Raw genomic sequence first — 24,635 nt, forward strand, 5'->3', positions numbered from 1 at the left:
CGTCCGACTTCAGCTCAGGTCATGATCTCGCGATCCGTGAGTTCGAGCCCCGCATCGGGCTCTGTGCTGACAGCTCAGAGCCTGGAGCCCGTTTCGGATTCTGTGTCTCCCTCTCTCTCTGCCCCTCCCCTCTTCATGCTCTGTCTCTCTCTGTCTCAAAAATAAATAAACGTTTAAAAAAAAAAAATTAAAAAAAAAAAAACACCTGCCTATATTTTTGAAGCCTTCACGTGGCTGCGTTACCCACTGACCCTCCAATTTTTATCATTGTGGAGATGTCAAGAGGGTGATTAACTGGGGAGGGATTTTGTTTTTGTCCATGAGGTTGCTGAATTAAAGCAAAATAAACATATATTTTGTGGGCTGTCAATAAACCATGTTTGGCCGAATATTCTGTTGGTGTGCATTATACCAATACTGAATGTATGATGGGCTTACTGCTATCATGCTGGTAAATCATTTTTCTTTTTGGTTTTATGTTTTATTATGCACTGACTAATTTGTCATTTAATCACAATTGTAAATGCAAATGCTGATTTCTTTCATGTCAGTAACTTTGGAGTGTGAAATATTCTTTTTTTTAGTTGAAGTATAGTTGACACGAAATATTCTTAAAAGTGAATTGTGTTTAGGCTTTTTTTTCTCTTGAAGATTATGAAAGATTTATTATACAGAAGGAATTAGGTTAGCCAAAGTTCTTAAAAGTGATTTTAAAAATAGCCAGAGAGAAGCTTGCAGAATATTCCTGAAGGTAGGATATTGAGTTTTGTTTTTTTTTTTTTTTAACGTTTATTTATTTTTGAGACAGAGAGAGACAGAGCATGAACGGGGGAGGTTTAGAGAGAGGGAGACACAGAATCTGAAACAGGCTCCAGGCTCTGAGCTGTCAGCACAGAGCCCGACGTGGGGCTCGAACTCACAGACCGCGAGATCATGACCTGAGCCGAAGTCGGCAGTTTAACCGACTGAGCCACCTAGGCACCCCAGGATATTGAGCTTTGAAGAGAATAATAAGCTGACTAGTCCCCTGACTCAGCATATGAATAAATAGAAACAAATTTCTACATAACAAAACATTTATGTCTGGAAGAGATTCCTCAGCTCTCCAGCTTTCTAGTCTTCTCTCTGGTACTTGAAATTGCTGGAGAATGATGCCTTTCATGTCACTCTCAGAAATGACGCTTACTGAATCACTGCCATCTATCCCAGATGCTAAAATATGCTTGAACCTGTCCGGAGAGTTGATTTCTGAAGTGTAGAGAAGAAACCTGGGTGCTGAGGGAGAGAAGATGGGATTAGAGGCAGTGTTTGGGTACAGTACCCATAAGGTGAAGGGAAAGAATGAGGGGAACCAAAGAAGGAGGGGGAAAATTAGAGAATTCTCCTATATCATATATACACTCTGCTGGACTAGACCACTTTAGAACCAGAGAAAAGTTGAAGGAGAATGAGAGAAATGGAAAAAAGCTAAAGAAGTTGGGGTAGTATTTTCAGATGTGGAAGACCATCCTGAGGGTTTTTCTTATGTCTTTCCCTGATTTTAAATCTTCCTACCTTACTATTCAAAGAGTACTAGAATTGTCTACATACTGGAACAAAGCAGTTAGGGTTAGGGGCAGCCCGAAGGCCTGGGGCCCTGGGAGTTAGGGTTCCCACTTGTTTTAGTGTCATGAGTCCACTTCTGCCTCCTCTTTTCCAGGTATGAGATAATATTTATTATTTGGTAAAAATTAGGTCTTTCCATAAATGGAACTCTGATGAAAAGTCCCCTCAATTGAGGCACCTCTAATTGAATAAAAGGGATTTTTATTTTTAGCATCTAAGAGATAGGGAAGATAATTTTAGGCAGCCACTAAATCTTTTTGAGACTTTTGTGCCTTTTTTAAGAGATCAGTTACTTAGGTTTTTAAATTATATCTATTTGGTACCCTTGGTTTTTAAAATATTGCCTCCATCAGAAGATCACTTGATTTTGAATTCCTAATTTATTTTAACTTTTTTAGTAAAACGATAAACTTATGAAAAAGTTAAAAACATACGTAGTTGGAAACTAGATTTTTTTTTTCTACATGTATTAACCTCCTTTAATTATTGCTTCTGAGCTTATATTTGGTTTGCTTGCTTGCAGCTTGTCATTTTCTTTTCTTTCTCTTTCTTTCTTTTCTTCTTTCATTATTCATCCATACATTCATTCATTCATTTTAGAGAGCATGTGTGAGCCGAGCAGAGGGGCAGAGGGAAGGAGAGAGAGAAAGAGAAAGACTCTTAAGCAGGCTCCATGCTTGCTGCAGAGCCCGACATGGGGCTCAGTCCCACGACTCTGGGATCTTGACCTGAGCTGAAGTTCAGAGTCGGACACTCAACCGACTGAGCCACCCAGGCACCCTGCTTGTCATTTTCAAATTTAGGGAATCTACAAATACCTTGATTGGCTGGCCAAAAAGTCCTGGATGCATGTTTATGAATTTTTATTTAAGTAAGTGGAACCATACTTTTTTTTCCTCTTGACCTTGTTTTTAGTTTCATCCGTGTTTTTGCCTGACATTGCATGTTGTTATTTCTATGTAGTTTTCCATTTTCAGCTGTTCTGCAACTAATCAGATGTGTGGATGGACATCTGCATTGTTGCCAGTTTCTGGTTACTATAAGTAATGCTGCTATGAAAATCTTACTCAGGAGTCTTGCTAGACACATGCCAGAGTTTCTGTAGCATTCAGTACTTAAAAGCAAGAATATTGGATTATGTGGAATGGGTGCCCTCAGCTTTACTAGAAGAATTCCAAATTGTTTGCTAAAGTGGTTGTGGCAATGTCCACCATTCCCAAGGCAGGGTGTGAGTTCCCATTGCTCTGCATTCTCACCAACACTTGGTATTGCCAGCCTTTTTAATATTTAGTCTAACACTTAGCCAACCTGATAGTATCTTATGTCTCTTGGTTTGCATTTTTTTCAGTAATTACTTTTGAGGCTGAATATCTTTCCATATCCTTTGTGGTGTGTGTTCAAAACTTGTCCTTGGGGCACCTGAGTGGCTCAGTTAAGCGTCCAACTTTGGCTTAGGTGGTGATCTCGAGGTTCATGGGTTCAAGCCCCGCATCGGGCTCTGTGCTGACAGCTCAGAGCCTGCAGCCTGCTTCAGATCTGTGTCCCCCTTTCTCTTTGCTCCTCCCACCTTCATGCTCACGCTCTCTCTCAAAAATAAATAAAAACATTTTTAAAAACCTAAAAACTTTTCCTTGTCACTGATTTGTGGGACTTAATATATTCTAAATACCTTTTCTGTTCATCATTTTTTTTACTTTGTGGTTAGTGCCTTGGGAATCTTATTTAAGCATCCCCCCCCCGCCCACCCCTACCTCGAGGTCATGAAGACAGTTTCCTGGGTTATCTTTCAAAGCTCTGTAGTTTTGGGGCACCTGGGTGGCTCAGTCAATTGCGCGTCTGACTTCGGCTCAGGTCATTATCTCACACTCGTGAGTTCGAGCCCGGTGTCGGGTTCAGCACTGATAGGTCAGAGCCTGGAGCCTACTTCAGATTCTGTGTCTCCCTCTCTCTCTCTGTCCCTCCCCACCTCGCGCGCTCTATCTCTCTCTCTCTCTCTCTCTCTCTCAAAATAAATAAACGTAATAAAAAAAATTTTAGGCTGTATAGTTTTGCCTTGCACAATTTGGTTATTACTAACTGGAATTAGTTTGTGTATGTTTGAGGAAGGAGTCTTATTCTTCCATTGGTATATTTATCCCCGGGGTGGTCCTACACTGTACGTATATCCTATCAGGCAGAGCAAAGGCTCTCCCCCTCTTATTATTGTTCTTCAAGCGTTTCTTAGTCCTTTGTATTTCCACATCAGTTTTAGGATTATCTTCAAACTCTATATAAGTTGTGGAGAGAATGGACATCCCTATACCAGGGAGGCTTCCAATTCATGAACATGTTTATCATCCCTGACCAAAGGAGAGGTGAGAAGATGGCATACAGTCTTGATCATACTGTAGCACTTTCTAAGTCACAAGAGAGAAGACACACTGCTTTTTCAGCTCAGATTATTAGCTCATGGATTATTAGCTCATGACAGTTCTGCTAGATTTACCAAGCAGAGATGTAGGGGTTTTGTCTGGTTCTTAATTGTGTTAAAATATATAATACATACATATACATATATATGTGTGTATATGTATATACGTATATGTATTTGTTTTTTTAAGCATTTTTAAGCATACAGTTTAGTAATGTTAAGTTACATTCACATCCTTGTGCTATTGATCTCCAGAACTTTCTCATCTTGAACTGAAACTCTATACCCATTAAACCATAACCTCCCATTACCCCTACCCCTACCCCTGGCCCTGGGCAACCACCCTTTCTGTTCCTATGATTTTAACTACTCTAAATTTTTTTTTTTTTTTAACGTTTATTTATTTTTGAGACAGAGACAGAACATGAACGGGAGAGGGTCTGAGAGAGGGAGACACAGAATCTGAAACAGGCTCCAGGCTCTGAGCTGTCAGCACAGAGCCCGACGCGGGGCTCAAACTCATGGACTGCGAGATCATGACCTGAGCCGAAGTCGGCGGCTCAACCGACTGAACCACCCAGGCGCCCCTGATTTTAACTACTCTAAATGAATCATACATTATTTATCTTTTTGTGACTGGCCTGTTTGACTTAATATTCTCAAGGTTCATCCATGCTGTAACATACATCACAATTTCTGTCCTTTCAGGCTGAATAATACTCCATTGTATGCACATATCATACTTTATCTGTTCATCTGTCAATGGACATTTGAGTTGCTCCCATGCTTTGGCTGTTGTGAATAATGCTGCTATGAACATGGGTGTGCAAATACTGTTTGAATTTTTTTTTTAATGTTTATTTTTGAGAGAGCGTGAGTGGGGGAGGGGCAGAGAGAGAGAGGGAGACAGAATCTGAAGCAGGCTTCAGGCTCTGAGCTGTTGGGATCATGACCTGAGCTGAAGTCCGGCGCTTAACCGGCTGAGCCACCCAGGTGCCCCTGGATTTTTGTTTTTACTATTCTGTAGCTCCAAATACGGAAATTAAAGTACCCTAGAAAAGTGAAAAGCCAGGAGGGGGCTTGGGTATGGAGGCTGCTTTATGTGAAAGGATTTGCGCTCTTGTTATCACCATACAATAAGGAGCTCTAAAAGATTTAGGGAAAGGGGCGCCTGGGTGGCGCAGTCGGTTAAGCGTCTGACTTCAGCCAGATCACCATCTCGCGGTCCGTGAGTTCGAGCCCCGCGTCGGGCTCTGGGCTGATGGCTCAGAGCCTGGAGCCTGTTTCCGATTCTGTGTCTCCCTCTCTCTCTCTGCCCCTCCCCCGTTCATGCTCTGTCTCTCTCTGTCCCAAAAATAAATAAACGTTGAAAAAAAAAAATTTTTTTAAGATTTAGGGAAAAATAGATCATTTATTAAAAGTATCTGTGACACAATTTTAAGAGTATTTTGAACTATTTTAATTAATTTTATAAATATGTAATACTTTCACATGGTTCAGTATTCAGAAGATTCCAAAGCATGGTTACAGTGGTAACCAGCATTATTAGTCTTCTGTTTTCTCTGGGGGTATATTATATATACATAAGTGTGTAGATATTTTCCCCTCCTTTTTTACACAAATGGTACCAGACGATACCCCCCCTTTTTTTTTTAATTTTAGAGAGAGAATCTCAGGCCACACATTCAGCTCAGAGCCCTGACACAGGGCTTAATCTCACAACCCTGGGATCATTACCTGAGTCGGATGCTCAACCACCTGAGCCACCCACGCGCCCCTATACCCCATTTTTATATTTTTCACCAACTATTCCTTAGAAGTGACTTGCATCCTTTATCAATGCAGGATGTTCCATTGTATAGACAAATGGTTTATTCAGTTCCCTGTCCATGAATGGTTAGGATTCGAATCTTTTGCTGCTATAAAAAACAAGGCTGCAATAAATAACTCTTTACAAATCTCACATATGAACAGGTGTATCTGTAGGGATAATATAAGAAGTAGAATGCTGGTCAAAGAAGCATACATGTAGTTTTTTAAGGAATGTAATTTTTTAATATTTCTAAAAGCTTTGAACTCTTGATTTTTAAAAATATTTTTTTAATGTTTATTTTATTTTTGAGACAGGGACACAGCATGAGTGGGGGAGGGCAGAGAGAGGGAAACACAGAATCGAAGCAGGCTCCAGGCTCTGAGCTGTCAGCACAGAGTCCGATGCGGGGCTCGAACTCGTCAACTGCAAGATCGTGACCTGAGCCGAAGTTGGATACTCAACCAACTGAGCCACCCAGGCGCCCCTGAACTATTGATTTTTTAAAACCTACTTCTTTGTTTTCATGCTGGTGTAATACATAGGGAGCGTTCAGTATTGTAATGTTTATGTTTAGAAACAGGTATTTGGGATCAGGGGGAGTCTGTTTTTAAATACAGAGCTCACAAAGTAAAGCATGAACCCTGAGCCTTACCAGCTGAGTGATTCTTAATGAGGAACAGGGGTCTTTCCGGCCTTTAGTCCGAAGAGGGGCATGGGTTGAGAAGTGCTGTACTGAGTATCTCTAATGCATAAATGGGTTATTTCTGCTGTTTCTATTGGTCAGCATTTTATTAAATGGAGGAAGATACTGTGAAGAAAAAGGATAAAAGTAGGTTACTGGACCTATATTCCAACTTTTGGAAGTCTTCTCTCCCACATTAAGATATTTAACAACAACCTGTTAGGTACAAAGCACATCGCAGGACACAGTGAAGAACATGAAGTAGCAAAAGAGATGTCTCCTGCCCTCAAAAATAAGACATCATCCAGAGAATGCTCTCTAGTTCCGTGTTTGTTTAAAAAAAAAGCGATGAGGGGCGCATGGGTGGCGCAGTCGGTTAAGCGTCCTACTTCAGCAAGGTCACGATCTCGCGGTCCGTGAGTTCGAGCCCTGCATCGGGCTCTGGGCTGATGGCTCAGAGCCTGGAGCCTGTTTCGGATTCTGTATCTCCCTCTCTCTCTGCCCCTCCCCCGTTCATGCTCTGTCTCTCTCTGTCCCAAAAATAAATAAACGTTGAAAAAAAAAAAAGCATTAAAAAAAAAGTGATGAGAAGTAAAAAAAAAAAAAAAAAAGTAAACCTGTCACAGGACTTGAGATTCAAAACAAGTTCAGGGGTTCAACAATTCTGCCCTCCTGGCTTCATTACACAAATTGTGCCACTTGTTGGATATCTATTTTGATTGATAGTCTTCCAACAGAAATGCCATATCCTCCTTCATTGCATCATTGCAGTGTTAACAGCTTTATTTCTCAGGAAATATGCTGCCTTTTGTACACTTAACTGCCTGCTGTGGTTTGCAATTCGACTATAATTTTCGGGGCAGTATTTTCAAATACCAGTTCAAACAGAAGTTAAATATATAACTACTGCGAGTGCCTTTTTTTTTTCTTTGCTTTAAACATGTAGCAAATATCTTGAAATATTTTTGCATGATTTTTAACAATAGGGCAAGTAAACAAATGCCATATGCAGTGCTTTGCTGTTCTCATAACAGTATGTCACTGGTTGTGTGTTTTCAAATTTTCCTGGAAGAACTAACAGCTTTCTACTAAACAACATACTTTTTTAATGGGTTTAATATTTCATTTCCTAACTGAAAAAGTCTAGTTCGTTAGTTACCGTGAAATCTTTTAAGTTGAACCGAGAACAAAGTGATCAAGTAAGACAATTTTCATGTTAGACCAGCACACATGGAAGAGGTTAGTGACTAACTGGACTCCGTGCAGTCAAGACCCAAGGGTTCCCTGGAATAAGTACTGTAGTGAGTAGGAGATCACCTGTGCTAGGGATGGTATGGCAGTAGGACAAGTTTGGGAGTTTCCTTTCCTGCTGTTGGCTGTCTCAGCTTGAAAACAGGTGGCTGCCCCATTATTTTCTAATGTGGTCTATTATTCTTGTAACTCGTAGGGATATCTGTGTCTGCCATATATGGCATTGCAGCAGCACCACCTTCTCTCTGACGTCACCGTTCGCGGATTTGTTGCCGGGGCTACTAACATCCTCTTCCGACAACAGAAGCACCTCAGTGATGCCATTGTGGAGGTGGGTTTGCATATGAGTACATGTCCCTGATGCTGCTGGTCCTGTTTCTTTGTTAACTGGAATTCTAACAGCATGGGAATAACACTAATAAAGGTAAAAATTGCTGTCCCATGCATTCTACACACCTTAGGGTGTATTAAGTGATCTAAGTCTCGTAACAATCTATGAGATATATAAGATGCTGTCCAGATCTTAACACGTTTGGGAAATAAGAAGCAGGGAAATTAAATGGCTGGTAAGTGGGAGTGACCCAGGATTGCAAGCCAGGCAGTCTGGTCCCACTACAATATCAAAATTAAAATGTGTTTATTTAAATAATTTAAATACTTCTAACCTGTTTAATTTGCTCCTGATATGAAGAGGAAGTAGCTACAGATAAATATTTGACATCAACATATGAGAAATTTAAATCACGTGTTCACTTTTTAAATTGAAGTAATTTTTTAAAATTTCACCCAGCCTGGATTTTTATACTTTGTTTTGTTTTTTAATAAAACTTTTTTTGGGGGGGGGGCGCCTGGGTGACTCGGTTGGTTGGATGTCCAACTCCTTATCTCATCTCAGGTCGTGATCTCATGGTTCGTGAGTTTGCGCCCCCACATTGGGCTCTATGCTGGCAGTACAGAGCCTGCTTGGGATTCTCTTCCTCTGCCCCTCCCCCACCCTCCCTCCCTCCCTTTCTCTCTCTCAAAAATAAACATAAAATCTTAAAAAATTGTTTTAAAAATAAAACTTTAAAAAATGTTTTTTAATGTTTATTTTTGAGAGAGGGAGAGACAGAGCATGAGCGAGGGAAACACAGACTCAGAGCAGGCTCCAGGCTCTGAGCTGTCAGCACAGAGCCCGACATGGGGCTCGAACTTACGAACCGAACCGCAATATCATGACGTGAGCCAAAGCCAGATGCTCAACCGACTGAGCCACCTAGGCATCCCAAAAATAAAACTTTTTTTAAATATTTGTTTATTTTGTGTCTGAGAGAAAGTAGGAGTGGGGTGGGGCAGAGAGTGGGAGAGCAGGCTTTATGCCCAGTACAGAGCCCGACCCAGGGCTGGATCTCACGACTATGAGATTATGACTTGAGCTGAAATCAAGTCAGACACTTAACTGACTGAGCCACCCAGGTGCCCCATATAATATCTAATACAAAGTACCAAAACGTGCTTCATGGGAAAATGTTTATAGTATGATAAATGAAAATTTGGGGTCCCAGTTTTGAGGGGAAAAAAAAATAGGTCCATACCTCCCCAGGCAGAGGGTAAAGATGGAAGGACAGAGTTGCTTCAATATTACTGGTTACATTCTGGTTCTGAAGTTGGTTGGTGGGTTCATAGTTATGTGATTTATTGTTATATTTCAAAAGTAGCCTGTAAGTTATATATATCTCTTTGTATCTCAAATATTACATTATAAGAATATTCCAAAGTATCTGTGTACTCAACGAAGGATTTTTAGCAACTGTACTCACAAATTGTAATTATTTCTGGTTGTGTGACAAAGGTGATTTTTACTACATACTTCCATTTTCTAATATATTTAGAATCAACATGTGTTACTTTTGTAACTCAGAATCAAATATTAATGTATCTGTTTTCTAAAACCATAAAATGAGGATTTTCGAAGTAAAGAAAAAACTTCAGTGTAAAAACCTCTTAGCCTCACTTTTTGAGAATGCTGTTATTCATATTTTCTTATTTCCAGCTTCAGCTTCCCAGTAGTGACTCTTTAAAGTGTTACATGGATATCTGTGTGAATGGCCAGACTCTGACTTGTACCCGGGTACCCTCTAGGTGGAAGAAGCTCTGATCCAGATCCACGATCCGGAACTCAGGAAGCTGCTTAACCCAACCACCGCAGACCTCAGGTTCGCAGATTACCTAGTGAGGCACGTGACGGAGAACCGAGATGACGTCTTCCTGGATGGCACAGGCTGGGAGGGAGGTGATGAATGGATCCGAGCCCAGTTTGCAGTCTACATCCACGCGCTGCTGGCTGCCACACTGCAGTTAGGTAAGGAGCACATAGCCAGTTTTTCCTTTTGTAATCTTTGTGAGGTTTTGAATTGCATAAGAAATACATTTTCATTTTGAAACCTTATGTGTTACTCCCTCATACAGAGATAACTTCTCTTAGCATTTTGAGTACTTTATATCCTCCCAGACCTTTTTCTGTTTATATGTTTTGGGTTTTAGCTTTGTGGTATTTGTGGTGATCCTTTTACAAAAGTGGATCACGTTTCAAATAGTTTTTGAAACTTAGCTTTTCTTTATTTAAAAAAAAAAAACAAAACTTTCCAAGACGGTAAATCCAGGTCTTCATCACTTTTACGTGGCTGCTTTGTGCTCTGCCATATGGAAGGAAGGACATGTCAGGATCTGGGGGCTATTTATAAACACTGCTTACATGTTTTTAAGATCTGTGAAGGGACAAAAGAGAAATATAAAAGGTAGAAATCACTGGAAATCACATTCCCAATGATTAAGCCTTCCAATTTCACATTCTAAGAACTATTCCTACTAAATGGTTAGGGTGGAGCAGGTAAAAGACTCACTCCTGTGTTAAAACCATCTCATTCCCCATAGAGAAGAAAATCTATAAAAAGCAAATGAAGCTCCGCAACGAGCTTTTGCAACATGGTCACCTACCACCATGGATATGTAGCAAAGATTTGGTAGATTTTTGTTGTGTTAAAACAGTGTTGAGCTTTTGTTTTTCCTTTTTTTTCCAATTACCTCTACCTCTGTTTGGGGGAAGTTTTTAAAAATGTGGTGCAACACACATAACCTAAAATTTACCATCTTTGCCATGTATAAGTACGTAGTTCCATGGTAACATTAAGTACATTCACATTGTCCTGTCAGTAGATGTTGTAATCAACCCACCACTGTCACCTCTCAGGTTAGTTGTTCATGAAGTGTGTGTGACATTTGGAACCCAGGCTCCAGGTGTGTGCTTCATTTATAAAGGAACACTCTGTCCTTATTTGAGATATTTTTAGATATCTGCCTCTTCTACAGATTTAGTGGCTGAGACACCCAAGACTAAATGCTCAAGTTCAGAATCATTCAATAATCTAGTAAGAACCCCAGTCTCCACCAGTCATGTTAGCTTCATGAGTAATTTACTTTTTAAACATATTTGCCCCGATAGCTGTAAGTGCTGAATAATAGTAGTAACTGGCCTTTTTTTTCTTTTTCTTTTTCTTTTGGAACATTTCATACGTGCAGGGACCTGTTTTATTTTGAGCACCTTGTGTCTACTAACTAATTTCAACCTCACAACAGTCCTGGAGGTACATACCCTGTCATCTTTTTACAGGGAGGCAGTGAGACACAGAAAGGTTAAATAGGTTGCTCATCCATCTGGTAGAGACTGAGCTGTGATTTAAACTCAAATAATCTGACTCAGGCCCATGCTGCTGTTAAAGGAGATTCAGCCTAGTGAACTGTTTGAGGAATACGTTCTTAAAAAAAGTTCTGTATGTTTTGCATTTAGAGCCATGTGTATCCTCTTCCTTTTTCCCAGCCACAAAAGTCATGTTTCACCTTCAAAGCAAGCAACTTATAATTAGTATGTGAAGAAAAAGCCATTCGAATCCATTCTCCAAACGTTTTCTGTTCTTCCAAGCAGAACAAATGCTCTCTTAAAGCTTCCTCTGATAATGAAAAAGCTGTGGGGCTCCTGGGGTGGCTCCATCAGTTAAGATTAAGTGTCCAACTTTGGCTCAGGTCATGGTTTCGCAGACTGAGTTCGAGCCCCGCGTTGGGCTCTGTGCTGACAGTTTAGAGCCTGGAGCCTGCTTCAGATTCTGGGTCGGGGTCTGTCTGTCTGTCTCTCTCTCTCTCTCTCTCTCTCTCTCTCTCTCTCAAAAATAAACATTAAAAAAATTTTTTTTGAACTGAAAAGTTTTCAACATTAAATATGAAAATTCCTTTGTTATTTTAAGTAAAATAACAGTGAAATGCTTGGAAATTAAGGAATGAGTTTCACCAAATAGTGTGATAAAGTCCAAAGAAGAAAAAAGTGACTAAAAAACCAATTCATGTATTCATTCTAATTTTTTAATAGAAAAATAACAATTTGTGAAAAGACAGAAAGATGCTCTGATTGCCTACTCCATATGTATACATCAATACAGTTACTGTCCAGCCTACAGTTTTTGTTAAATAATACTATGCCTCCTAACCTTGGTAAGGAGAACGTGGAAATATTTTGGAATTACAAGGAACCTTAGAATATATCTGGCTCAACCCTCTTATTTTCCGGTTAGGAGAATGAAGTTCTGAGTGATTAAGTGACTTGCCAAAGGCCACATAGCTTCTTAACAGGATTTCTGGAACTAGACCCAAGTTTCCTGATATCTGGTAGGCTATCTCCCCTATAAAGCAGGGGGGTGGAGGGGACAAAGCCATTCCTTCACCCTTTTTGGTTGTTAATTTTCACATCCCTGACTGGCTACAGTCCAGCTCAACTTTCAAATATTTGCTTGACAGATAATGAAAAGATACTATCGGACTATGGGACAACCTTTGTTACAGCATGGAAGAATACTCACAACTACAGGGTGTGGAACAGCAACAAGCATCCGGCACTTGCAGAAATAAATCCAAAGTAAGCACGTCCTCTGAAGGTTGATAGTATGTAACATGGTGGATTTACTAAGTATGCCCTAATGTAAAGAAGGATTGTATTTTAACTTTGATGACATTGTGAATATCTCCAAAAATCTCCTGAAGTAAACTATAAAATCCCAGATACAGAGAAGCAGCTGAAAACTGCTTCCCTATTCTTCTTACACAAAATGCTCCAGACATTTTTGGAAGGATTTGCATTTCTCCCAGATCTTGGCATAATTCAGAAGAGGAAATCTTGGCACATGGTGGTACTCGATACATGATAGTTCTTCTCTCCCTTTCCCTGGATCTGTACTTTAGCTGAATGGTCAAACCAGGTAGAAACCTCGAAGGAAATACCACTGAGAGGTTATTTTAAAACATGAAGTGTGAAAAAGCTAAAGTTGATATTTGAACTCCTAAGTGTGTGGTCAAGCCTGGCTTCCACCGCAGGTTCTAAAATCCTACAAGATTTAATACCTGTCGCGGTATTGAATGTTGACGGACTTTATCCACGTAGGCATAAAAGACATTTAAATATGCTGTGGCGTGGGGCCATTATGACATGAAGTTATCTTTGAATGGAACAGAGGAGTGTGAGGAGACCCATTGATAGAACATGTGCGGTAGTACCCCCTTATCCGTGGCTTCACTTTCCAGTTTCAGTTACTCCGGGTCACCCGCAGTCTGGAAGCAAATGATCTTTTTTGTGATGTATCGTCAGGTCAGTAGCAGTCTAACGCTACATCACAGTACTTAACATCCTTCACCTCACTTCTTCTCATCGCGTAGGCATTTTATCCTCTCCCATTACCAGAGGAGGAAGGGTGAGTGTAGTGCCAGAAGAGATTTTCAGAGGAAAAGAGAAAGACCACATTCACATAACTTTGATTGCAGTGTAGTGTTATAATTGTTTTATCATTAATTTTTGTTAATCTCGCTGTGCCTAATTTATAAATTAAACTTTATCGCAGGTATGTATGTACAGGAAAAAACATAATGTAAATAGGATTCAGTACTGTCTGTGGTTTCAGGCATCCACTGGGGATCTCGGAGTGTATCCTCCGCAGATAAGGGGGAACTACTGTACATCCTGAGAACTTCTTTTCTAAATTAAACTATTAAAATGTTTTTGTAATGATGAACAGAATGTTTATCAGGTGTACACTGAACATTTGTTTTTATTTGTATTTTAAACTTCCCAGTAAGAGTCGGACAAAAATCAACTTTGTACTGACTACTGTATTATTTGGGAGCCAGAGTTAACTAGACTGGGAATGTGATATAAGTGGTGCTATGAAGAATATTCCCTCTCCCTCCCCCCAAAATCCAGATATTTATGTTGTAGTAACTTGGGGAAGCATCCGCAAGGATGAAGTATAGCAGGGTTGTAAAGAACATGTCTGTTAGCCTTTATATCATCTATCAAGAAAAATGACTAGGTTCAGCAACGATTTTGGTGGATTTAATCATCACGCTGGGCTGTAGCAGAAACCTGTGTTGCCATTTGAATGTGGTAAAAACAGAATTAAAAGGCAAAAACAGCTTAATAGTATTAAATGAAAGAGCTGAGAGTTCAAAGTATTCTCCCTCACTAACCACAAGGCCTGTATTTTAAAGAGTGATGAAGGAAAACAGATGTGAGTTTGTTTGCCTGGTGGCCCTCACTGTGGTGGTGCTGGGGTGGGGGGTTTGGGGGTCCACTGCGACCATCCGCAGTGTGTCATGCAGGGCCATCTGGTCTCCTCCCCTGCTGGTCAGATCTTTATCCAGTCTCTGCATTTGCTGTGGTGCCTCAAATTTGAACCAACTCTACAGATTTTTTTTTTTTTTTTAACGTTTATTTATTTTTTCAGAGACATAGACAGGGCACAAGTTGGGGAGGGGCAAAGAGAGAAGGAGACACAGATTCTGAAGCAGGCTCCAGGCTCCGAGCTGTCAGCACAGAGCCCCACATGGGGCTCGAGCTCACATACTGTGAGATCATGACCTGAGCCGAAGTCAGATGCTTAACCACTGAGCCACCCAGGTGCCCTGAACCAACTCTACAAATTTTAATGTAGGTTTATAAGAGGCTTAGCTGGAATGGCTTTAAAAGATTCTAAGACAGTGGTTTTAAAAATGTGCAAATAGGGGCGGGCGCCTGGGTGGCTCAGTTGGTTAAGTGTCTGACTCTTGGTTTCAGCTCAGGGCGTGATCTCACAGTTTGAGTTCGAGTCCCACATCACGCTCTGCGCTGACTGCGTGGAGCCTGCTTGGGATTGTCTTTCCCTCTCTCTGCCTCTCCCCCAAACATGCTGTCTCTGTCTCTCTCAAAACTAAACTTAAAAAAATAAAATAAACATTGATGCTTAGCCCAACCCCAGACCAAATAAATCAGAACATTAGTGTAGCATTAGCACAAACCACCCACTGCACTCCAAGGAAAAAACAAAACAAAACACCTTTTTACAAGTGACGAATTAAGCTCAGAGAAACTCCTGAGACTGTAAGTAGAGAGCTGTGATCAAAGACCTGTTGTCACATGCAGAGCACCACCACCCAGCTGAGTCATCCCTGCAAGGTTTACTGGTACTTTCTTGTGACAGCTTTGTTTTGCAGCTTTATTGGTCAAATACTTAGAATCTAATAGACTCAAACTTTGTTTTACAGTCATCCTTTTCAAGGCCAGTACTCAGTGTCAGACATGAAGTTAAGATTCTCACAGTGAGTATTTAGAGAAAAAAAAACTAGGAAAATTTTTATGTCTGAGTTTATGCCATGTGTTTCATTGCTAATTAGGAATTGTTTTTCTCCACTTGATAGACTTGTGCTTCAAATAGTAACCAAATATGTGCATAACATTCTTCAGCTCAGCAGTGTGTATGTTTCAGAGTGAAAACACTGCTGTCTCATAGTGAATGGTGTGAACTAATAACAGAGTTGCCATTTTTATTCTGGTGGAGTAACTTTAGCCAATCATAACTGTAGGGAGAATTAACCATGCATCCTTATGTCCTTTTTTTTTGGTTCATCTGCATGTTATTTTAGTATTTTCTGAAAATGTACATGCTTAAAAGTTTACTAAATTAATTGATGCACAACAAATAATTTAGCTTCTTTTCTCAATTCTAATTTGGGGGATGGTTATAGAAGGTGCTGTGTGTGAATTTTTGTAATGTACTTAAAACTTCTTTGCTTTACTCAGTTCTGTTCAAAACAGTGAACGTGGCAAAAAAATTGGAAACGTCATGGTCACAACCAGCCGAAATGTTGTACAAACAGGAAAAGCTGTTGGTAAGACATGCCCTTAGCCAGAAACAGATTAGAATCATAACACATCTCTTCTCTGTACTCAGTGTGTCATTGATAAAATCATAAAGTTGTAGAAATCTGTGTATCCTATAATACAAGATTGTTGAATACAAAAGTTGTTTTTGTGAAAATATTCACAAAATGTTAAAATTCTTGTGACATCAGGTAATGCCAAAGTTCAGCAAATTTTGCCACACCTGATGGAAAGAAACCAATTTTCTGATGAATTCACTGTTCTCTTACAAGGATTCAAATTTCACTGGAGTTTTGTCCCCATTTCCTGTGCTGCCTGCATTTTTTTATAAGTAGTAGAACACCATAATAAAGCAGACATTAAGAGTGCTGTCTTCTAAGGTATTAACATACAGTAAAAAAAATCACTGAAATGAACAGGCGATTTTTAAAAGATCAACAATATCAATAAAACCTTCATAGGCTAATAAGAGAAAAAATACAAGTTACCAGTATTGGGAATGAAAGAGGGGACATCACTATAGATCTTACAGAAATGAAAAAGATTATAAGGGAATATTGTGAATAACTTTATGCCAGTTTTTTGACAATTTAGATGAAATATGCAGATTATTTGAAAGACTCAAATTGCCACAGTGCCTGGGTGGCTCAGTCACTTAAATGTCTGACTTCAGCTCAAGTCATGATCTCATGGTTCATGAGTTCAGGCCCCGCATCAGACTCTCTGCTGTCAGCTCAGAGCCTGCTTCAGATCTTCTATTCCCCTCTCTCTGCCCCTCCACCTCAAAAATAAACAGTAAAAAAAAAACCCCTCAAATTGCCAAAATTGATGCAGTAAGTAGTCGGGAATTTGAATAGCCCTGTATCTAGTAAATAAATTGAATTAAAAATAAAAACCATGCCATAAGGTTTTTTTATTTAATCCAGGTAAAGATGGCTTCACTTATGAATTTTATCAAATGTTTAAGAAATAATACTGAATTTTTTTTTTAAGTTTTATCTATTTTTGACAGACAGTGTGAGTAGGGGAGGGGCAGAGGGAGAGAGCTTGAGAGAGAGAATTCCAAGCACAGAGCCCTATGCGGGACTCAAACTCATGAAACCATGAGATCATGACCTGAGTCAAAACCAAGAGTTGGACGCTCTACTGACTGAGCCAGCCAGACACCCCAGGAATAATACTAATTTTATACAAACTCTTTCAGAATGTAGTGGATGGGATATGATCCTCCCCAGTTCATCTAATGAGGCCAGCGTTACCCTGAGAACTGAAGCCTGTCAAATGGTAGCATGGTGTCGTATACATTCTTGTGCAGAGTGTTCTTCACTTAAAATACTTTGCAGTTTGTTCCATATCCATTCTAAAAAAAAGTCTCGTTCCTTTTTTATATTTTTTAACCTTTTTTTATATAATTCCAGACTTGAATGGTGCAACAGTGTACATGCTCCCAATTATCTCAGGTTCACCAGTTATTTACATTTTGCCATATTTGCTTTGTCACATCAATATGTAAAAATAGGTGCCATCTCCTTCCTTAGCTTCCTTGGAAGGTTGACTAACCCTTCCTGTACACAGTTCAAAAGCCTTGGAATTAGGTGATTTCTGTGCAGGCCTGAGCTCTAACATTCTGTGTACCTAGAGTCAGGGTGAGTGAAATACATATGTACTGTGTGGACCCTTTAAAAGACAGACATAGAGCACAAAGCCCATCAGTGGGTCTGTCTCATGGCAGGGAATGGAATTTAAGATGTGAGCATTTATTTCCATACAATATTACGCATTTAACTTATTTTGAATTATTTTTAACAGAAAAATTCTACTTCATATAGGTATATGATGTCGATTGTTACTTCATTATTAGTGATGCTGCTGCCAAGGCCAGCTCTCTTCCCCACTCCCCTGTCTAACAATAGTGGGAGTATATGATTTAACTGCAGTAATTTCACTTGTACATCAGCTTTGGAGATAAGTTTCTTTAAAACAAAACAGACAGACCTGAGGCAGATGGAGCAGTCGGCATCTTCATTTATGGCAGCAGCGTTTCAATTTTTTTTTTTTTTTAAGTGTTTGTTTATTTTTGAGAGAGACAGAGACAGAATGTGAGTGGGTTAGGGACAGAGAGAGATGGAGACACAGAATCCAAAGCAGGCTCCAGGCTCTGAGCTGTCAGCACAGAGCCCGACACAGGGCTCGAACTCGCAAACTGTGAGATCATGACCTGAGCCGAAGTTGGACACCCAACCAACTGAGCCACCCAGGCGCCCCTGGCAGCAGTGTCTCAGATGACAAAGGCACATTTCCTGAGAGCAGCCTAACCACTCTTGCCTGGGGAGGTGGTTATCAGTTATCAACTTGGATGTGAGCCACCGAGAGAACACATAGTCTATTTTTTGTTTTGTTTTTTTTTTTCAGCTCTCCTAGGTGATTCTGATGCACAGCCAGTGCTGAGAACCACTGGCCTAGCATGCTGGGTATAAAGGAAAGAACTGGCTGACCACCTTCAGAACGAACGCTTAGGAGAGTAGGCTCTTAACCCAGAAGTTACCCAGTTTCCTACTAAGTATGCCCATGGAAAGGGATTGTTTTGAACCTAGAAACTTAAACGGTATTTTAGTGGGGCGCCTGGGTGGCTCAGTCAGTTAAGCGTCCGACTTCAGCTCAGGTCATGGTCTCGCAGTTCGTGAGTTAGAGCCCTGCATCAGGCTCTTTGCTGACCACTCAGAGCCTGGACCCTACTTCGGATTCTGTGTCTCCCTCTCTCTGCCCCTCCCCTGCTCACACTCTGTGTCTCTCTCTGTCTCTTTCAAAAATAAGCGTTAAAAAAAATGTTTTAATGCTGTTTTAGTAACTGTTAACATACTGATGTGTAACAGTAAATAAACATTTATTAGCATTGGTCTTTCGGTATCTCCTAACAAAAGTGAAGACGTGTTTCCTTTTGTTTCTCCTCTCCTCTTCTTCCAGGCCAATCAGTTGGAGGAGCTTTTTCCAGTGCAAAGACAGCTATGTCTTCCTGGCTTTCCACTTTCGCCAGTCCCGCCCCCCAGAGTCTCACTGAGCCGCCCGACGGGAAGCCCTGACAAGGTGTCCAGAGGCCGTGGTCGCTTCCTTAAGTTTAAGTGTTCCCTGTCTGTCTGCTGCTCCCAGACTGTTCCTCTTCATCGGCCACAGGTCCACGGCAGGGGACCAGTACGTCGAACTGTTTACATGGATGGTTGCCCTCTGTCTAAACGAATTCACAGGATGCTGGAGAGATGAAATCGCAGCCATAGAGGGGATGGCTTTCCAGGTTGGGGTTTAAATTGACTACTTTTATTTCAGTCTGAGCCTGATTAAAACACACAGTGAACCTTCTAATGAATTTTCAGTCCTGATATTCTACATTTGTTTACTTTAGAAAAGTTTTTACTTATGTAAATTTTGTTCTCTTTTGCTGTTTGAATATCCAGGTGGCCATTGTAATTTATATGTGGTAAAATTAAGTTATCTTACTATTTTAATTTCAAGTTGGCCCTAAAATGTGCTTATAAAGTTAAGGGGCCATACAGTCCAGCCCTTTGTTGTTATTTTGCTGATTATGTGATGGTTTTTTGTTTGTTGGTTCTCTACCCACAAAACACACTTATCAATTCACTGACTCCCAGAAACGTGAAAGCCAGAGGCAGTAGTTCTGAGGATGAAGTGTTTTGTTTTATGTTTATAGTTTATTCTTTCCCAGTCCTAAGCACTTGCTCTGAGGCATCGAGAATGTCACAGTGGTGTTGGAGTGGTGTAACCAGAATGTGTATTTAGGGCAAGGCTTTAGAAGCCCTAGGTGTGAGTTCTGTCAACTCTAGTTATCTTGCAGTCTTCTACAAGCATTTTTTAACCCGCGGTTTGTGCCTTCTATTTCTTCTTTTAAACCGTTTCCCATTGGCTGTTTACAGACATAACAGGTTTTTTTCTTAGTCTTATTCTTCATACAGCTTTTCAAGGCACTTGGCCTTTCTACTTCCCTGATGGAAAATCCTTCGGTAGTCAATCCCTACCCCATTATAAAAGTATTTATAAAAGAAAAACGAGATGATCCATAAATATTAAATAGAAATCTCATCTTCACTCACGTTTAGAAAAGCAAGAGGCAAGAGGAGAAAACTACAGCTGTGACATCAGTCTTGTTTCACAAAGGACCTCTGGTTTCACCTTAGACGCGTGCACATGTGTGCTACGTACTGAAGATTTTTATACAACTGGACCTCACGTATCTGCCATGCACAGCTCTCATTTGCTTTTCAAGGGGACTCTGGATGGGTGTTCTCAGGGAGTACTTACAGGGGACAGACTTTTTTCAGTAACAAAGGACACTTGGCAAATATGTTGTGAATATGATCTACATATGATAGGGTGTTGGGAAAATAAGGGATCTAATTAAGGAGAACACGTGATTATATTTGATTTATCCCTTACAAAATGTTGATGTAAGAAGTAAATTCTTCTAGGGCATGTGAAATGGACATAGGGATATAATCTAAATGTCTCTAAAATCTCCTATTTGTGTTTTAACACAAGTCTGACAAACGTAAAAGCGTACTTCCTTTTGAGCACAATAACTCAAGAATTCAGTGATCAATGAAAGGGCTTATTGTGAGAACTCTATTAACTCCACTTCTGCTGGGGAAGTTAGCCTTCTCAGGAAATACTATTTGAAGAGAAGAAAGTAATAACCAAACAACACCTTAAAAGGTAACTTTAATTAGTGTCGCACTGAGACTATAAAGAATTCATTCTAACATCCTGTTTCATGAGGCCGCATCATTAGTCGGGGTGTCTGGTGTTAGCGTGCAGTTGTTAGCTCTCTACTGCCCAAGCTTCACAGCGCCAAGAGCAGCTGCGAGGCCGGCCGGCACGCCGCTGGTCCATCCTCCAGTTTGTTTGGGTTGCGGGCTTGGGGTAAACTCTCATCTCTCACTGTTCAGAAGCAGGCCAATCTACACGTTGCTATCCCACTGAAATAAAAATGGTTACGTGAAATTTAACTTTGCTTTAAGATCACTTTTTCCCCATTTTAACATATACCTTTACATGAACTTGCTATTAATTTTTCTAGTTCAGAGTTCAGCTCTTAAGCTGGTCATTTAACTGACTTTCAGCATAAAGTGAGTATCTCAAAAGATAGAACTTTTGTCAGAGAAGTAGTCAAAAGACTGTAACTGTATTTCCTTCAGGTTCTGGGAGGCATTGGAGTTTTCAGGGAGCGTAAGCTAATATGTTGTTGGCAGGGGCCCCAGGGCGGCCAGCACAGTCGAAGGCAGGAAGCTTGGCCCCTTGTCCTGGGAGCCCGTGTGCTTGTGACTTGGATTCCAGGCTTCAGCTGAGTGGCCAGCCCCAGAAGCTGTAGCCTTCCTGGTTCTGTGAGCCACGGGAGCCAACATGGGGCCATCTTTAGACATAGCACTGGTAAAGGTGGGTGTTCTGCTTTGGCCACACTTGCTCCAGTCCCTTTGTGTCTAAGAACTGAGTATTGGTAAGTAGGCCTGAGGGAGCTAGGGTCAGCCAGGCCTTTCCAGGGTGTGCCAGCCACACAGACTGCATCTGTAGCTTGGCGGTGGCCTCACTGCTATCTAGGTAACTTAAAAGTAGTGCTGGGGAAAAGTCCCTGGCATTTAGTTCCTACTAAGGCATTGTAATGACAATTGACATAGGGAAGGAAAAGAGTTAAGGCTACCAACCACCCGACCTGCATTAAGAGAAAAAGTTGCATGTCAAGAGTGAGGCTCAGAGTTATCTCGCGTATGCATTTGACTCACATAACCAGGATGAATAGTCTATCTCCAGATCCCCTAGTGATTTACTAGTTAGTGCCCAAGCTCTAAAACAATCCTTATCTACTTTTTGCTTTAAGAAACAGCAGAAATATCCTCAGGCAGCAAACCAGAGCATATGACGTGATTTCCTCAATCTTATCTTGCTTTCTCAGTTCTATATTAAGCATTGGATTTTTTTTTTTATGATAATTTACTTTAGAAACGTAAGAAGAAAGCAAATTTGGAAGGGAGAGAAGTTAGAAGTCACAAAATTGAGGAACAAGGTACTTACAATCTGAATGAAGGTATTCTGAGGACACAGTATTTAATGTGCTGAAAGTTATAAGAATTCTTTTACAGAGAAGTTAGGATTTTAATCTACTGGTTACAAGTTTGAAAATGAAGCTATAATATTATCTCCCCGGCAGGCAGGTTTTGTTCTTACTTTGTTTTGTGGAAGTTACAGCCCGTGTTTCCCTCTGGGCCTGGTGACGAGTTGGGGAGCGTTCAGCTCTGGGAGGGGCAGTGGACTGATCTTGAACCGCATGAACTTTTATCCTTGTCAGCGGTTGGGGCGAGTAGCCTGTTAGGACGGTAGCTGCTACATGTTGTCCATTATTTTATCAGGGAGCTGGTTGGGACTCGAGATGGCATCAACATTTGCATGCCACCAGAGGTGGCCCAGCATTCGTGGCCTTTCCACCCAGGTCGGTGGGCAGCCATTAAAGCTGACAGGGAGTGCAGCCCTGGTTTCTAGAAGAGGATTGTCATTCTGTGCAACGCAGTGTGCCACTGGGAGTATTTCATTCCAGGTCTTTGGACTTCGTGACATTGGAATTGTTTTTTCATAATTTCCAACATTCCATAAATATTTGTCAAGGACGAAGAGGAATGTGGATCTTTATTGTTTTCATATAAATAACTTTGTACGTGTGACTTCCTGCTTTCGTATGAAGGGGAAGAAATTAGCTCCTCCCTTGTATGGTAACTCCAGAATTAAAAAGATTGTGCACGTATAGGGGTTGAGTATATTTTGTAAAACTCTAATGATTTGTATTTCTGTGCTGTTCTAAAGTTTACCTTTTTACTTCTATTAATTAAAGATATAGAAACTATATATTTAAATCATGTAAATGGGACACAATTTAGGGTTTTTTCCCCAGTTGTCTTTTTCATCAGCTTCTCACACACACACAGTATGCTGCTCAGATTTTTTTGTGTGCAATATAAACATTTGAACATTTCAGTCAGGTACTGAGCTAGAAATGGTAATTGAAGTTTTTTAGAAAGCTTCTGTGCTTAGAAAATACTTTGTTTTCTTGAAATATTAATAATTTATAGCTGGAAAAATAGGATCAAGACTTAACGTGTTTCAGACCACTTGGTCATTGCTTCCTAAATGTAGGAAGCGTTTGATTAACAAGTTGAAGGCATTTAGTGGTCACAAAAATAGCTTAAATATTTGAGATTAAAGGCTTCCCACAAACCCTCTGAGAAAGTTTAGCTAAGAAATCTTAGAAAGTTTTCTGAGGAGGTTTGGCTGTGGCACATGTTTTGATCAGAAAGATAGTTTCTCTTTGCTCCAGTAGGTTTATAATTTGTACTAGTTCTTTCTTTCCGTTGTCATTTGTTAAAAAAAAAAAAAGTTAAAATTATAAATCACGTCTAATCATAGTGAATTGTAAAAGTTCTGTATTTTTATTTTAAGGAAACATAAGAATAAAATTATCCTGTTTGTCCTGCACACAGTTGTACTTGGCCTGTCTTTCTAGAAATACCCTTCATGTTGTCGGTGTGGTCTCTGGCCCGCTCCACAGTTGGACAGCAGTGCCAACTTCGTGTAAGAAACCAGCACACAGACCCAACTAAAGGACTCGTTACTCCTTTAAACTCTCATGTTGATGTTGTTTATGGTGGTGCCTCTATTTTTAAGGTGGTGGCCTCTGCAGGAAGAGCCTCTTAGCTTCTGTGGAAGGCTAAGTGCACAAAGTATAACCAAGCAGAGATTGGTCATATCACACGCTCACTGACAGAAACCCCCAGGGGAATAGAACATTGTCGCAAGCAGCCCATTTTCCCATCTGGACCGGTAAGCTTCGGACTAGCCCTTGGCATTTCCACTGAGGGCTCCTGGCGTATTTTCATATATATTTCCATGTACGGTGATTTTCTTACAGCTGTTCTACAAAAGATGAGCTTTGTGATGTGCTTCATAGAAGCAGATTTCTTTGCCCCATGGGAACGTGCGCTGACTTGAGTGCAGGGTTAATTTAAGGTACCAGTGTTCTCTGACGTGCACCGTTAACACCCCGGAGCTGATGAGGTACTTGGCCACAGTAGAGCTCGGCGCCACCGGCCTCTCCCCTTTTCCAAGGACCTCTGCCAACTGGGCGTCAGGCTCTGCTGTGGTGGGGTGATGGTTCCCCCTCCTCTCCAAGGTCAGAACTGCCTGTTTTTTACTCCGATAAGATGGGAGTTGCAATTATTGAATCTGGTAACAATGAATGTGGACGAGAGCTGTGGGAAAATGACGAAAGCCACATGATGAAATATGGATCATTGTTGAAGCCAGGTGATGAGGATGTTGGGGTTCATTAGACTCCTCGTGCTGGTTTGGGCTATGACCACCATCCTTTACTTTTCCTGCTTATTCCCGCCCAGGCAATTTCTCCTCAAAAGTTGTAGGGAATTTTAAAGATTCAGGTCAGGCCCTCAGCATCAAGTCAATGTGTCTGCCAGTCCTGTTCTGACCATGTGTGGTTCCAGCCACTTGTCCTTGTAAAACAGAATTTCTCTTCGTTCCTCTTTATGCCCCTAGAGCTAGCTTTACAGTGGAAGGGCTGGAAAAGACAGCTCATCAGTTTTTGGAAAATGTGTTC

The 24,635-nt window shown here is 40.7% G+C and overlaps 1 protein-coding gene across 2 annotated transcripts in view; it reads left to right on the forward strand.

Annotated features, from left to right (window-relative positions):
- AVL9 (AVL9 cell migration associated) overlaps positions 1-23,500 on the forward strand; it is a 70,702-nt gene extending 47,202 nt beyond the window's left edge. Inside the window, exons 11-17 of one of the 2 annotated variants that reach the window (XR_006716420.1) lie at positions 7,958-8,092; positions 9,883-10,102; positions 12,586-12,703; positions 15,358-15,411; positions 15,893-15,981; positions 18,938-19,262; positions 20,083-23,500. Coding sequence is in view for 1 of the 2 variants with exons in the window: in XM_045495254.1 (XP_045351210.1) it covers positions 7,958-8,092; positions 9,883-10,102; positions 12,586-12,703; positions 15,358-15,411; positions 15,893-15,981; positions 18,938-19,053 (732 nt within the window). In the remaining variant the exon portion in view is untranslated. Of the gene's footprint in view, positions 1-7,957; positions 8,093-9,882; positions 10,103-12,585; positions 12,704-15,357; positions 15,412-15,892; positions 15,982-18,937 lie in introns of both variants that reach the window. The other variant, XM_045495254.1, reaches the window with a different exon arrangement.
- Positions 23,501-24,635: the final 1,135 nt, after the last annotated feature.

The sequence above is a fragment of the Leopardus geoffroyi genome, chromosome A2, assembly GCF_018350155.1.
Source record: "Leopardus geoffroyi isolate Oge1 chromosome A2, O.geoffroyi_Oge1_pat1.0, whole genome shotgun sequence".
NCBI classification, from domain to species: domain Eukaryota; kingdom Metazoa; phylum Chordata; class Mammalia; order Carnivora; family Felidae; genus Leopardus; species Leopardus geoffroyi.